The 14,161-nt window shown below is 34.1% G+C and overlaps 2 protein-coding genes and 1 long non-coding RNA gene across 4 annotated transcripts; 2 read left to right on the top strand and 1 right to left on the bottom strand.

Moving 5' to 3' along the window:
- The first annotated feature begins 854 nt into the window (after positions 1 to 854).
- LOC117208393 (RING finger protein 11) lies at positions 855 to 3,830 on the top strand. 2 transcript variants are annotated; one of them, XM_033449574.1, is made up of 3 exons: positions 855 to 1,460; positions 1,773 to 2,163; positions 2,385 to 3,830. In XM_033449574.1, the coding sequence occupies exons 1-2, from the start codon at positions 1,329 to 1,331 to the stop codon at positions 2,124 to 2,126; spliced, it is 486 nt and encodes a 161-aa protein (XP_033305465.1). In that variant the 5' UTR covers positions 855 to 1,328; the 3' UTR covers positions 2,127 to 2,163; positions 2,385 to 3,830. The 2 variants fall into 2 exon arrangements, with proteins under 2 accessions (XP_033305465.1, XP_033305464.1); XM_033449573.1 differs by having other exon boundaries at positions 1,773 to 3,830.
- A 475-nt stretch (positions 3,831 to 4,305) lies between these two features.
- Positions 4,306 to 11,654, top strand: LOC117208389 (leucine-rich repeats and immunoglobulin-like domains protein 3). The gene is made up of 14 exons (XM_033449562.1): positions 4,306 to 4,869; positions 5,998 to 6,069; positions 6,180 to 6,323; positions 6,412 to 6,549; positions 6,646 to 6,786; positions 6,872 to 7,159; positions 7,232 to 7,375; positions 7,458 to 7,696; positions 7,800 to 7,946; positions 8,033 to 8,347; positions 8,433 to 8,714; positions 8,810 to 9,085; positions 9,165 to 9,470; positions 9,571 to 11,654. Exons 1-14 carry the CDS (start codon positions 4,574 to 4,576, stop codon positions 9,696 to 9,698), a joined length of 2,916 nt encoding a protein of 971 aa, XP_033305453.1. The 5' UTR covers positions 4,306 to 4,573; the 3' UTR covers positions 9,699 to 11,654.
- A 526-nt stretch (positions 11,655 to 12,180) lies between these two features.
- Positions 12,181 to 14,161, bottom strand: LOC117208396. The gene is made up of 2 exons (XR_004487684.1): positions 13,673 to 14,161; positions 12,181 to 13,533 (listed from the first exon to the last, which is right to left on the bottom strand). It is a non-coding gene; the product is annotated as an uncharacterized LOC117208396 (long non-coding RNA).

A 14,161-nucleotide genomic window follows, 5' to 3' on the forward strand; every position in this document is an offset into this window, starting at 1 on the left:
ATAATTACATCGTTGCTTTTCTCTTGTTGCTTTTCAAATTTAATGTGCCCCTTGCTTCGAAACAGATTCGGTTTGATGAACCGTACCATTTTATAAAGTTATCGATCAACGCATCGACGCCGCTCTGTTATCGTCGTTGAAGTTTAACTAAAGATTTCACAATGGAGAGCAAAGAAATCGTATTTGCTGAAATGAATGCTTATGTGGTATAGTTTTAAATATTACGTATTCCCGCATATCATCGAAAGAAACGAAGATCCACGAATCGTTCAAGATCAATAGGACAAAGTCACAAAGGTCAGAAGTGCATAATAAAGTGCATAGTATGATAAATTCTCGTATAAACATCGAGAGTTTTTGCAACTTCCGCATTCTTCTTTAAATTGGAGGAATATCGATATAACGTCAATTTACACAGAAAATATCGCAAATAAAGAAACAGTAACAAAAATGAACGTAAATAAATGTACAGTATCAATCAAACAGCATTTGTACATATGTATTTAATCTCACGCTATCCGTACGCGGGAACATACCACAGTCATTCTACCGATAAATTATTTTTTCAAATTCATTATTCACATTTACCGATCCATTCTTATTATAATAACCCCATCTTTTGAAAGTATTTTAAAAAATGGGAAACAAATCGAATGGAAAAGCATGTTTATCGACATTTTTCGCGAATCGCTTCGAATTCAAAAATTTAAATTAAAGGCACAGTGTAAACACGTTGTTTCACGATATGTCGGTGTTGGTTTCGAACCAATCGCATGTTAGTTGCCGAGTGTCTTCTGAACGGAACGTACGTAATCTTTTGCAAACTCTTCGTATCACACGGAATCGTTTTTCGGTGATTGGAGGTTGGAAAATGCGACACGGTTGTAACGACGAATCACAGCGAGGTATTTTCTACGCAGTAAGATGAAAGCGGTGGTGTGTACTAAACGTTTGAAGAACGTCGCGTGGGGGATGTGAAAAGTGTTTTTTTCACAACCTGTGACTAACTGGCCCGTTTTTTTTTCTCGTCACGTTTTGTTGGATACGTCGGGCGCTCAGCTGTGGTACGGGTATGTGACGGTTGAAGATGTTTTGATAGTAAAGATTCGTACGTGAAATTTTCAATCGAGACACAAAGTGTCATCCGTTCGAAGGCCGAAACGGGCTTTGTTAAGTGTATCGGCGGAAAAACAAGCAATTTATGATGGGGACAAGTTTCGGAATATCCCACGTCGAAGTTATCGCGATCGTTTAATCACGACGTTGGGATTGACGAACCGAACCACGTTGCCCGAGAAACGCGAAGCTAGAGTTGACGTTCCTTCAAAATGGGGAATTGTTTGAAACGTTCTGGAAGCGGCCACCAGGATAATACCACTTTGCTGAGTAACAATACTGATCCTCCTACGTTAACTAGCGGTTCTTTGCAAGAAGGCCTTGGACCTCCAATACCTAACAATGTAATTTCATTTCTTCCTATATTTCGACCAACCGTGATTCCATTATCCGAATGGTGTTTATCGTTACATTAATCGTACCTACTGTGTCTCTACTCCATTTCTTTGATTTCATTTGTGTATTTTTAACGATGAAAATATTTTTTGTAAAAATGCTATCAAGATATACGAACGATTATAATAATAATCTATTTTTGTCAAATAAGACGATATCTAGCTAAATTTTCGTTTCTCAAGAAGTTAATAAGATATATCAATGCTAAAAAAATTTGCTTAGTATACTCTAATGAAACTTACTAATGCTTGATTCTGTAGGAGGCAGTTACCTTTTCCTATGCACCAGTTTTCACAAGGGAACTTCATCTTCAACAAATTGGCATCGGTGTTAATCTAGGACCAGGTAGCGAAGAAGAACAACAAGTTAGAATAGCAAAGCGCATTGGACTTATCCAACACTTGCCTATGAGAGAATATGACGGAACTAAAAAGGGAGAATGCGTGATATGTATGATGGAGCTTCAAGTGGGAGAGGAAGTGCGTTATTTACCTTGTATGCACACTTATCATGCTGTATGTATCGACGACTGGTTGCTACGTTCCTTGACTTGTCCATCGTGCATGGAACCAGTAGATGCAGCACTGATTAGTTCGTACCATCCAACCACTTAACACCATGAAGATGGGAAATGGAATAAATAGCTAATCGGTAATCAAACAATATTATTGCTGAACAGAAAAATTGAAAGAAGAACCATTAATTTTATTACCACGTGTAATGGCTTCTAATTAGCAAAGGGACCTTTTCTTGTTAATGGTCGATCATATTTGCCATTGTATCCACCATACCTGCTCGTATGCTAAGTAATAATAATACTTGTATTATAAAAAGTTTCAAATGTCTTCTACATAGGTCATTCCCTCTTACAGGGTAATGTTCTACACATGGATCATTGATAAGAAGTAAAGTGTATTTACGATCAGAAAGCAATCGCCATAGTTGTTAATTTTCTGCTAAATCTAAAGAGTAGCTTTTCTTTCATATGGCTGCAAAAGATACACTATCTAATGCTCGAATTTACGGAGCAACCGAAGATGTGAGATCTTGTTAAAAATACTTTCAGTTGAAGGAAGAATAGCATCTACTTGACTTTGGTGATTTGGTCGAGTAGTTATAGCCAATTGTATGCATTGTGAATATCATAAGTAATATTATGTATCACAAAAAATATCGCACTATGTATATTTTCAACCATATTTATGATGGTTTCATGTTTCCAAATACTAAAAACCTATTTTCGGAATATATCTTGTGGCATATAAAGTTAATCTTATTGTTTTTAAATATAATGCCTCTTATTTTCATGTGACCTGGCCTTAGATTATGAATAATCTTTCTTCTGAAAATAGTACATATTGTAATCGAAGAAATTGTAAAGCAAAGGTATTGGTATTCCGTGTCTCTTATTTATATTCCGAGTTACTTCACAGAAGGAAACAGGCTGGTTGGATTTTATATTTATACTAGTATCTATCGAGTATCATTTATATGTACTTTTTATATACACATAGTTACACTGCATTCAAATTATTTAAAAGTTTAGATTTATTAACCCTAATGGCCTTATCGGCAAAATTTTTATACGACCGTAACGACCATTATACGTATTGTTTCGTTGGTGCTTTCGTCATAAACAGTAGCAACGCAATTATCAAAGTCTCATTCAATGCAGTAATTAAACACGTCTTACTTGAATATTTTTCCGTTGCGTTTTCTTACTAGTAGTAACAATAATCGTGTATCGCAGTAGGTATCTACGTATAAGAAATTCATTCTTTATTTTTATAAAAGTATTCATAAAGAATATACAATTTGGGAGATTTTGTTGAATAGCATTATAAAATTCAAAACACAATTTCGATTTCAAATGGAGGAACGTAGTTGGTATAACAGTTTAAACTCAATCTATTCCAGTTCGATATAATCGTAACTTAAACAAAAGGCTGCACGATTTAACTTAGATTTCTACATGGACTTAAAGCCCATAAATAAAATTTTCGTAAGAATAAAAAAACTGCAACAGTTATGATGGTTTTCCAGCCCATAACGTTACTAGAAATTGGACGAATCAGTCGATTTCATACATAGAATATAAATGTATATATTCTTTTAAGAGTACATATACGTACATATAGTATATATACATACGTTTCCTACTTGGACGAAAATATTTTAATGTTTTATGAAAGCTTCATGTGTAATGTTAATGATTTGTTTGGAAGAAAAGTAAGCGATGCTGTGAAATAGTGATTTACTGACAAGATATAAATATTCAGATAGAAATTGAATAATAATAATATAAATATTTAGTAACAGCTGACGATTTTTTCAACAATACCTATCCTTACTTTAGATAGATATGCTATTTTGATAATAACTCAGAAATTCATCCTACGAGAATTTTCATATTAGTTAAAATGTAGTGAACAAAACACTGAAATAAATGAACGAAAGATTCAGAATATGTTTATGCTGAAAATAAATAAATTCTTACGTTTCATATATCTTACTATTAAATATTTAAATAGTTTCTAAAAATTTACTTTGGTGGCGCTAGAAGTGTTAAATACATTCTTTCATCAAGTGAAAGAACATAGACTGTCAACAATTCATTTTCATAACATTTGTGGTACCGTTCGCATACAGTAAGAGCTCCATTAATAAAAAACGTAAAAGTAAATTTTCATTACCACTTCTTGATACATACTTCTAAATCTGCATCTGTATGTATATATGTATATATATGCTGTCCGATGCTATCAAACATAGAATATGTTACTAGCTAGGAACTAAAATTCTAGTGATATAAAGGTTGGAACGTTGCAAAGAAGTAGATGGATACACGAAGGAGAAAGAGAGAGAATGGCATCGCGCAATCAGTGAGGGAGTCTCGCATCGGTCCGTGGGCGTCATCATGGTGTGTGGGTTGAAGCGTTTTTGAGAGACAAGTTTGTTTTTAATCGATAGGACGTAGGCATTTTTATTATTACGGTGATGGTTTTACGGGAAATGCCATTGTTATTCCGCAAGCCGCTATGGAGAAAATCATTGACGCGCGATGTACAATTACGAAATAAATTTTAAGCGGAACGATACAACGGTGCATACGATGTCGAATTCGGAACAAGTTTTTCTTCAACATCGACTTGTGTGGAGATACAAATGGATGGTTGTTACATTGTCGGTGTTACTCGTAACACCATCGAACTTTACAAAAGCCGACAGGATATCGTACGATAGTACCAAGGGTAATCAGTGTCCCGTTGAGTGTTCGTGCCTTGGGAATGTAGTGGACTGCAGTAGCTTACAATTGATCGGAGCACCCAGCGGGCTACCACCATGGACAGAGATCTTGTAAGTAAATAATCGCTCGTTATTCTATCAAGAAGAACGTGCATCATCATGACGCCACGCCGTCTTGTCTTTCACGGATTGTTTCACTTGATTCGTTTCCGAAAATTTACCGAGATGCTACTATGTTCCACTTCTTCGTCTTAACGCTGATTGTCATTTAGAAATCATATAAGTTCATTTTTCTTAATTTTATTCTGTTCCAATCGTTATAACGTCACGTTATAACAATTATCGCCAAAATTTAAACGGCTAACTACATATACCCAGTGTAACATGATCTAACCAGATAAGATAGCGTACCATGAATTTCTAACAAAAACGTTAATGTACACAATAATAACATTGGCTTCATTAACTAAACGAAAACAAATACTTTTCATGACATCTTGTTAATTTGTTGTTTTCTCAAATATTTTTATTACTCTTATTGTATTTTTATATATCATATTCTTTATATTCTTATTATGAACTTACGTGTAACATAAATAAATCTAAAAATATAATATATAGTATAGTAATATATAGTATAGATATAGTATATGATTCCATTCTTTAATAAGATTGTGTACAGAATAGTTCATTGAGTAAGGTAAGATAGGCTAGCAATAATAAGAAGTGACTAATTTTTTATTTATTTATATTTTAGTTTAATATTTGTTAAACAATTAATTTATACTAGAGTATTTTAATATTTATCAAAATAGTCTTTATTCTTTAAATTATAAATAAATCAAAATAGTACAGGCAAGACACGTGTGTAATTGTATTCCAAACATGGGAAGATTTTACATTGAAAACAGGTTTTTGTTCCCAAATATGCTGGCAAGGATTTTTAACTATATATAGCAGTATGTACTGACATAAATCGTTTGAGACTACATGGTGTTTAGAGTCAAGGAGATCAAGATCGAAGTGGAAAAATCCTTATCTTAAATTGTCTTAAGACCACTTATATTATCTGCTACGTATAATTGTATTTATAGATATTATGCTTGGCATTATGAAGAACAAAAGATGATATATATATATATACATATATATATTAAGTATAAAATATTTTCTATTAGAAGTAAAATAAAAAAAAGTGAAGAAAAAAATTAAAATCAAGATTATTGTTTTCCTTTGTAGAGAGTTAAGAGAGAACAACATAGCTAGCTTGGAGCCTGATGTATTATTACATTTAACTAAATTAAAGGAATTGTGAGTATCTTTTATAAATACCTTTAAAATATTATTTCAATCACAAATATATTTTGAAACAAGAATGTTTTATTAATTGTAATTGATGTTTTGTTTGATAATTATTTTAGAGACCTCAGCGCCAACAAATTTGGAGACAATTTTACAATCATTCTACCAGAAGATACACATTTGCAAGGGCTTAAAATAAATAAAAATCAATTAACGGAGGTACCAGATATGTTTTTTGTTAAAAACATAACACACCTTGCATTGTGAGTATATCAATTAGATACTATTGTATAGTGTATACATAAAACTATTATTTTTAACACAGAAGAAAATAATATTCTGTTTTTGTAGAGCTCATAATTCTATCACTGATATAAATGGAACTGCATTACTTACTCTGCAGCTACTTCAAAATTTGGACATGAGTGGAAATAAAATAAGTGTTATTCGGAATGGATCCTTTCTTGCTCCTAATTGCCTTACACATTTGTATGTATTGGTTACTATTTATTTGTGTAACTTATGATACGTTGTTGTTTCATAACGATAATTACGAAAACTTTCGTATTTTCTATTTTCTTACAGAAATTTGAACATGAATCAAATAAGGATAATTGAAAACGGAAGTTTAGATAATCTAACTTCGTTGGAAGAATTGCGTTTGAATAAAAATCACTTGACGCAGCTGAAAGATCTCTTTACGAATTTGAAAAAATTGCGTATATTGTAAGAAATTGTTTCGTATGATCTTTTGTCGTTTATTATTACTTGTGTTTACGATGATGATAAAAGTACGATATTCCTTTTGTAGAGAAATAAATAAAAACGAATTGCAAACGATCCAAGGACTTAGTCTTACAGGTTTAAAAAATTTGAAAGAATTACGTTTGAAGAGAAACAAGATTGAAACATTACATGATGGTGCGTTCTGGCCACTCGAAAATTTGACGATCCTGCAACTTGACTTTAACATGTTAACCGTTGTGAGAAAAGGAGGCCTTTTCGGATTAGAGCATTTACAAAAGTTAACGTTGTCGCACAATCGAATAGGCACCATTGAAATACAAGCATGGGATAGATGCAAAGAAATTGTGGAGTTGTTAGTAATATTTTCATCCCGTAATACATATAATATACAATAAGACGATTATAATCGAGAATTTGATTGCAGGGATCTGTCGCATAACGAAATGAAGAGTATTGAACGAGATACTTTTGAATTTTTGGAAAAATTAGAAAAGCTCAAACTGGATCACAATCAAATTACCTATATTTCGGATGGTGCATTTGCTTCAACTCCTAATTTGCAGATATTGTACGTATAGTATAGTATAATATAATACACTGTAATGATATAAGACCTTGTGAAACTTTCAATAACTATCTTTTTATTAAAGGGAACTAAACTTCAATAAAATTTCATACATGGTGGAAGATATCAACGGTGCCTTTGATCCACTTGGACAACTATGGAAACTAGGATTGGCGCACAATAGAATAAAGTCGGTAAACAAAAATGCATTTACCGGACTAAGTAGCGTAACTGAACTGGATTTAAGCGGAAACAATGTAACGAGCATTCAAGAAAATGCATTCGTTTCAATGACTAGCCTAACGAAACTGAGAATGAATACAAGTAAGTACGAATGTGAAACGTGTTCTTTTGTGATACGATTTAAATCGAAACGAGGTACTCAAAGTATTCGCACGCAATTATCATGTTTTCTTTACATGCACAGGAGCTTTAGTTTGTGACTGTGGCCTGCAATGGTTAAGTATGTGGTTACGTGAGCACAGTTACAGTGATGCGGAAGTTTATTGCGGGTTTCCACATTGGCTACAAGGAATGTCGTTGACTCAGCTTCATCACAAGAATTTTACATGTGGTTAGTATATTATACTCTAAGTTAGAATTCATACATAACTTTACCATAAACTAGTAACTATTAACGAGATTTTGTGTGATATTTAGATGAATATCCAAAGCCAAGGATTATTGAAGAACCTAAAAGTCAAATGGGCATTAAAGGAGATAACGTGACGCTAGTTTGCCGAGCAACGAGTACTGCCAATGCACCACTACATTTTACCTGGAAGCATGATAACGTTGAAATGGATGATGTTAATCTGCAAATAAACACCGATTCTATGGAAAACGGTGTAACAGAGGCATCTTCCATTTTACATTTTACTAATGTTACACACGCGAATGCTGGGAAATATCAGTGTATGGTAACCAACACATACGGAACGACATATTCCACAAAAGCAAAAATAAGCATTTTAAGTAAGTTTTCATTTTAAATAAGTTAAGTAAGTTCCTAATATGAAACTGTCAAATGTAAGTATAAAATGTTTTATCCTTGTTGTAGTTTATCCATCATTTTCGAAAATTCCGCACGATATACGTGTAATCGCTGGAAGCACTGCTCGACTCGAGTGTTCCGCGGATGGGCATCCATCGCCGCAAATAGCGTGGCAAAAAGATGGTGGTAACGACTTTCCAGCGGCAAGAGAGAGAAGAATGCACATGATGCCTACTGACGATGTACTATTTATCGTCGACGTGAAAACAGCGGATAGTGGCATTTACTCGTGCACTGCGCAAAATCTTGCTGGCTTAATCGTCGCGAATGCTACTCTTACGATACTGGGTAAGTGTCATGTGCTTTTACACAATACAGTTACAATTACTTAATGTAGGCAAAATTCAATCGGATTTATGATATCTAACTTTTTCTTCCAAAAGAAACGCCATCATTCGTAAAACCAATGGAAAACAAAGAAGTGACAATGGGTGGTTCGATCGTATTGGAGTGCATGGCAAGCGGTATGCCCAGACCAAAATTATCATGGCGTAAGAATGGAAATCCTCTGCAGGCGACCGAGCGACATTTCTTTACAGCTGAAGACCAACTACTGATAATCGTCGACACTAAAATTAGCGACGCTGGCAGTTATGAATGTGAAATGAGCAATTCATTGGGTAGTGTCGTTGGTGCATCTCACCTTACAGTGAAACCAGGTAAGAGATCTTCAGTGAATTAGATCTTTCTTTCAAATTTGGAATAAAATCTAATAAAAAAATATTGTACGTGTTGCAGCTCCGATATCAACTCCTAATCCTATGTCGGTAAACGAGGATGATATACTAGGTTTGATAATAATCACCGTTGTATGTTGCGCTGTTGGTACATCGATAGTATGGGTGGTTATAATCTATCAAACTAGAAGACGGTTGAATGCTCTTACTCAGACTAGAAATTCACAACCGTCGTCAGCTATAGCAGCTACGGTAGCGGACACGCAAACACATATATATTTGGAAACGAGTTCGCAGCATAGTAAAGACAGCGGTACAGGAGACAGTACCAACCCTAGTAGCGATCAGTTACAATTATGTTTACCCGGTACGTACAAATATTTTTGTCATTTGTTCCGTTTCATCTTTCATTTTATTCTCGTCTTCTGTTCCTTTTTATCTTGAAATTTGGCTATTTCTATTTATAGAAGAGATCGTTACATGTTCAGTGAACAATGAGGAAGAAACAAGTGCTGTGGTGAATGTAGGAGCACCGTTGTTACGATACACGAATCATGAACGACAGGTCTTGGAGAACAAAGACTGCGCCGTTTAAAAAACAGAAATTTCAAATATGTCTTCATCATGATCGGTTCGTCGCAGTCCGTGCATAAACGTTCTTCTTTACCATGTGCAAAAGAACGATTGAAAAATCACAAACGATCGAACGTTGTTTCAGCCGTTTGATAACAAACTATTTGCTACAGCAAATGTGCAATTTGTCAATCCTCGTGTGTCATGAACATTAATGTCGTGGTGTACGATAGGGGTACAAGCGACAAGGATCCCGATCATTGTCGTATTTATTATAAAAACGTTTGTCAGAAGAGCGATACGTAAACTAGAAAGTACTAATGACGTAAGATTTGTAAATATTTAAGAGTAAGGACTCATCGTAATTAGTGTGTAACTGAGTGCCGTCGAGGAAAGGGTAAAATAATAAGAGTATGTTGACACTGGGAATTACCGTAACCCGCAAAAGCCACTTATATCGTAAACCAGTCTTTTGTGATAGATATTTATTTTTAGGATTACTTAATTACTATTAGATAATGTTTGTATTTATAGTGCCCCATGACGTCAGTTTGTCTTAAACGAAAAAGAAGAAAAAGAAAAAAAAACAGATGAAATGAGAAAGAGAAACGTACATACGTACACAAGTTCACGCACACGTATTTTACATATACAACAAACGCGTTAATTGTGTATACATATATACGTACGAGCGAACGGGTATGCGTGTACAATTGTTACGCACCAAAGTGCTGATATGTAGACACTTCATGATTTGTCTTCCTCTTTATTTTTTATTCATAGCTAATGGTTACGTCGCACCTAGATAAACACTTTGATACAATTTAATCCGATAACGATTGCTCATCACCGATAGATATCAATACCAGTTTTCTAGTATCTGCCTGTGTATTATCATCGCTTAAAGTCAACGATTTTCCTTTAGTATTTAATTTACTAAAATTTATAGCGTCTATACATGGAAAGAATACTATATTTATTATAGTAATTTCATGAAAGTTCGCAAACGTTGTCACGATTGCGTTTTATCGTCGTTTTGATCGAGGAGAAATTAATAGGAGAAAACACTTTCTTCCTTCGTTTTTCTTCTATCAATAATTTGTTTCTTGTGTATTCGTGCGTTTTAATAGAAAATCTAAACGTAAGATAAGTAGATTTGTAATTAGTTGAGCGATCAAGCGATAAGACGACGGTAGCTGTGTAGAAAAACTTCAGTGGATATTATCGTTTTTGTGAATTTGAAGTTCATTTGTGATATTACCGTGCTGCGCACATGCAATTTAAAATGACCGTGAACATACATGGTATAAGATATGAAACAGGAAAACGCAAATCTTTGGTAAAAGCCGACGCTTGCAAAAATTATTATTGTGATACTTTATCGTTTCGCTATCATGTCGCGGTTAAAAATACATCCTTCATAATCATCTATATTTTTTTAAATCATATAATTCGAGAAAGCGAAAGAGAAAAAGAAGATTAAGCGAATATTGTCATTCTTGGTTGACGCGATACAACGCATTATATCGCGTAGTAACGTATCACGAGCGATAAATGGTTGTTCGGTCTACGATCAACTTCGTTCATTAGTTCTTTCCCTTTTCGTCATCAATGACTTGTAGCATGCGTCGTTTTTCATTCTACGGAAGATTTTTATCAAATATACAGTTATTTTGTTCTGCGAAAGAGAAGAGGATGAAAATTCAATGTATCGTCGCCGGTGGATTCAGGAATGAGTCGCGAACGATTGCGAATTAAGATTGCGTCCAGCAGGCCAGCAGATCCAGTGGGATCGTGCAAACTTACCACTGACAAGTATTAAACCGTATTTTGCCAATAAACAAGAGAATCTGTCGCGAAAACGTTGATTGACTCGTGCCTGTGTGTGATACACCGAATAAGGTGTCCTCGTTTAATTCAGTATTTTTCCTTGTTGTTACGTGGTATATTATAAACAAATACAAGTAATCTATCAGAATAATGTTATATAGTCAGTCAGCAAACAAACTCCCTCATCTTTCCTCTCTATTAACATTTCGTTTCGTTTCTTTTCTCTTGAGCTTTATTTACCAAACGAGCATACTTTGTTAAAATATACAATTGCTGATACATGTACATGTACATTCATAGGAGAAAGAAAGAAAAAAGCAGACGGATTCGGCAATCTTCTTAGAAACATTAAAACGATACGCCAGCGTATCATAACCATTTGCTTTTTTTTCCTTTCTTTCTTTTCTTTCTTCCTTTCCTTCTTTCTTTCTATATTCTTTTTTCCTTTTTCTTTCCTGCTATCAATGAACGTATCTGTGCGGGTGTACATATTTTGCGCGATTGCAGCCATTTCTCGATTTCAAATATTCCTGTTTACACTACATCGATGATCATGAAAACACGCATCACACACATATACAAGTGTTCCCACGAGATATTAGTTCTCTAAGGGTTAAAAAATACTAGATTCGCATTCAGATGAATTCAGAATTGATTTTTTATCATCAATCTGTTGGCGTTGATGTCAGTCATGAACGATCGATAGGAACGAAACCCCTTCGATGATTTTGTTACGCATTCGCGATTAGAATCGTTCGAAGAAAATAAAAGGACGCGATGTCCGATTCGTCTAAGAATTAAGATCTTAAGAGAAAACATGATAAGTACTTTTTTCTTGATTTTTCGACGTTAATATCGTATTAAAACCGAAAAGGAATATTTTAATATAAAATAATTAGAACTGGAAAGAATCTGACAGATATGGATAGCCGGAAGTATGATTGTTAAGATAAAGAAAATTTTAATATGTTCAATACTTTAATAACTTCAAGCAGTGCTTTTCGAACTATGAATAAAATGGAAAAATATATGTTTGGAATAAATATTAAATAAAAGAACAATTTTGATAACGCAAGATTAATTAATAGCATAGTGAATTTTAAAACTACAGCATGATAGAAAAGAGATGGGAAATATGCTTATCGTGTTTTTCCTCTATACATAGTTTTCAAATGCGAACGAAAGAAACAAGAAGTTTGGGGCGGGGAAAAGAGAATTAAGATGTAAGAAACGTAATACATATATAACGGCACGTGGGTAGTTACTTATTTCCAAGTATCACAATGATCAAAGTATCGTACATATACACAGTGTGTGTTAAAATTGTCGTTCGATTCGTTGACGCAAGAAGTGATCGTTGTTGATACCCAGATTGCGAATATTTATGCATTTATGGAAAATAAAAGAGAAAAATATATAAAATATTCAGAGTAAAGCACAATTTATAGCATTTAATAATTGGAAGAAATCTATATTTATGTTTCAGTTTGATAAATATTTGTGTAAACATTCGCAATCTGTTGGTAACGTTCATTTCATGCGATGGTAAAGTAGAATCGTGCTTTTCTGCGACGCGATTAAACAATAAAAGAAAACGCGTGGGTTATGACGCTTTAAAGGACGAACAATATATAAATAAATAAGAAGAAAATAGTTTAGTTAAGTAAAATACATCGTGTGGTTCCTTTTAAATGGGGAACAGCAACATCTTTGATGGTAAAAAGCCACGATATCTCTTGCGAAAAATCTCTTGAAGTTTGTTGTCGTTAATGGAAGGAATTTACCAACAAATTAGACTGTTCGGGAAATTCGTAATGTGAGTTAAGAAAGATCTAAATTAAAAATTTGTCGTCTTTTTCATCAATGAACTTCGCATAGCTTTTACAGGCTTCTAAAGTATTTTTTATTTCATCTTTGACTTTCGACTAAATTTTGTAAAGATCACAATAAATAATAACGAGGCCGATAGAGACAAACATTCTAGATACGATTCAAAATTTGAATGTATAACGTTTAACATTGTCCCACTGAAAAAGAGAAACATATTTTATTAACAAATTTTGGATACTTCTTCATAATTTTCTTTAATATCCAACCAAGAGCAGTATAGTTGTTTAAACATTTCATTATTTGATAAACGGAATTTGTAATAAAAATGCTACGAACTTTTCGAACAATCCAATAAAAGGCGTTGAAAATTGTGATATTCGCAGGAAAAAGAATTGTTCGATTCTTACCGGTTCCGTTTTATCTGCAAATCGCAAATATAATTACTTAATATCCTGCTTGTTAAACATGATGCGCATTCTGACTCGGCGCATCCTGAACGAACCAGGCGATTCGTCTCCGTCGTTAAACGGTAACGCGAAAATAACAGATTTATTTCACCGCAAAATATGTACAGGTTTCGAGCGAATTTTCGTCGGTAAGACGGCGCGCGATGGTTTCAGAATAGGCATGCGCGTGCGCGAAACAGTCGCAGCTAACGATCGAGTCCATCCGACCGCGTCGTCATCCTTCGTGATGCGGTAAATTTCCTCGTAGGATCAACCGCGATCATTCTTCGTCGGCTTTCGGCCGATTTTTCGTTCACTCGCAAACACAAAATTCTCTATCTATCTACCTAACTATCTATTTATCTATATATATATATAT

This window comes from Bombus bifarius, unplaced genomic scaffold (assembly GCF_011952205.1).
Source record: "Bombus bifarius isolate JDL3187 unplaced genomic scaffold, Bbif_JDL3187 scf7180000008062, whole genome shotgun sequence".
Taxonomy (NCBI): Eukaryota; Metazoa; Arthropoda; class Insecta; order Hymenoptera; family Apidae; genus Bombus; species Bombus bifarius.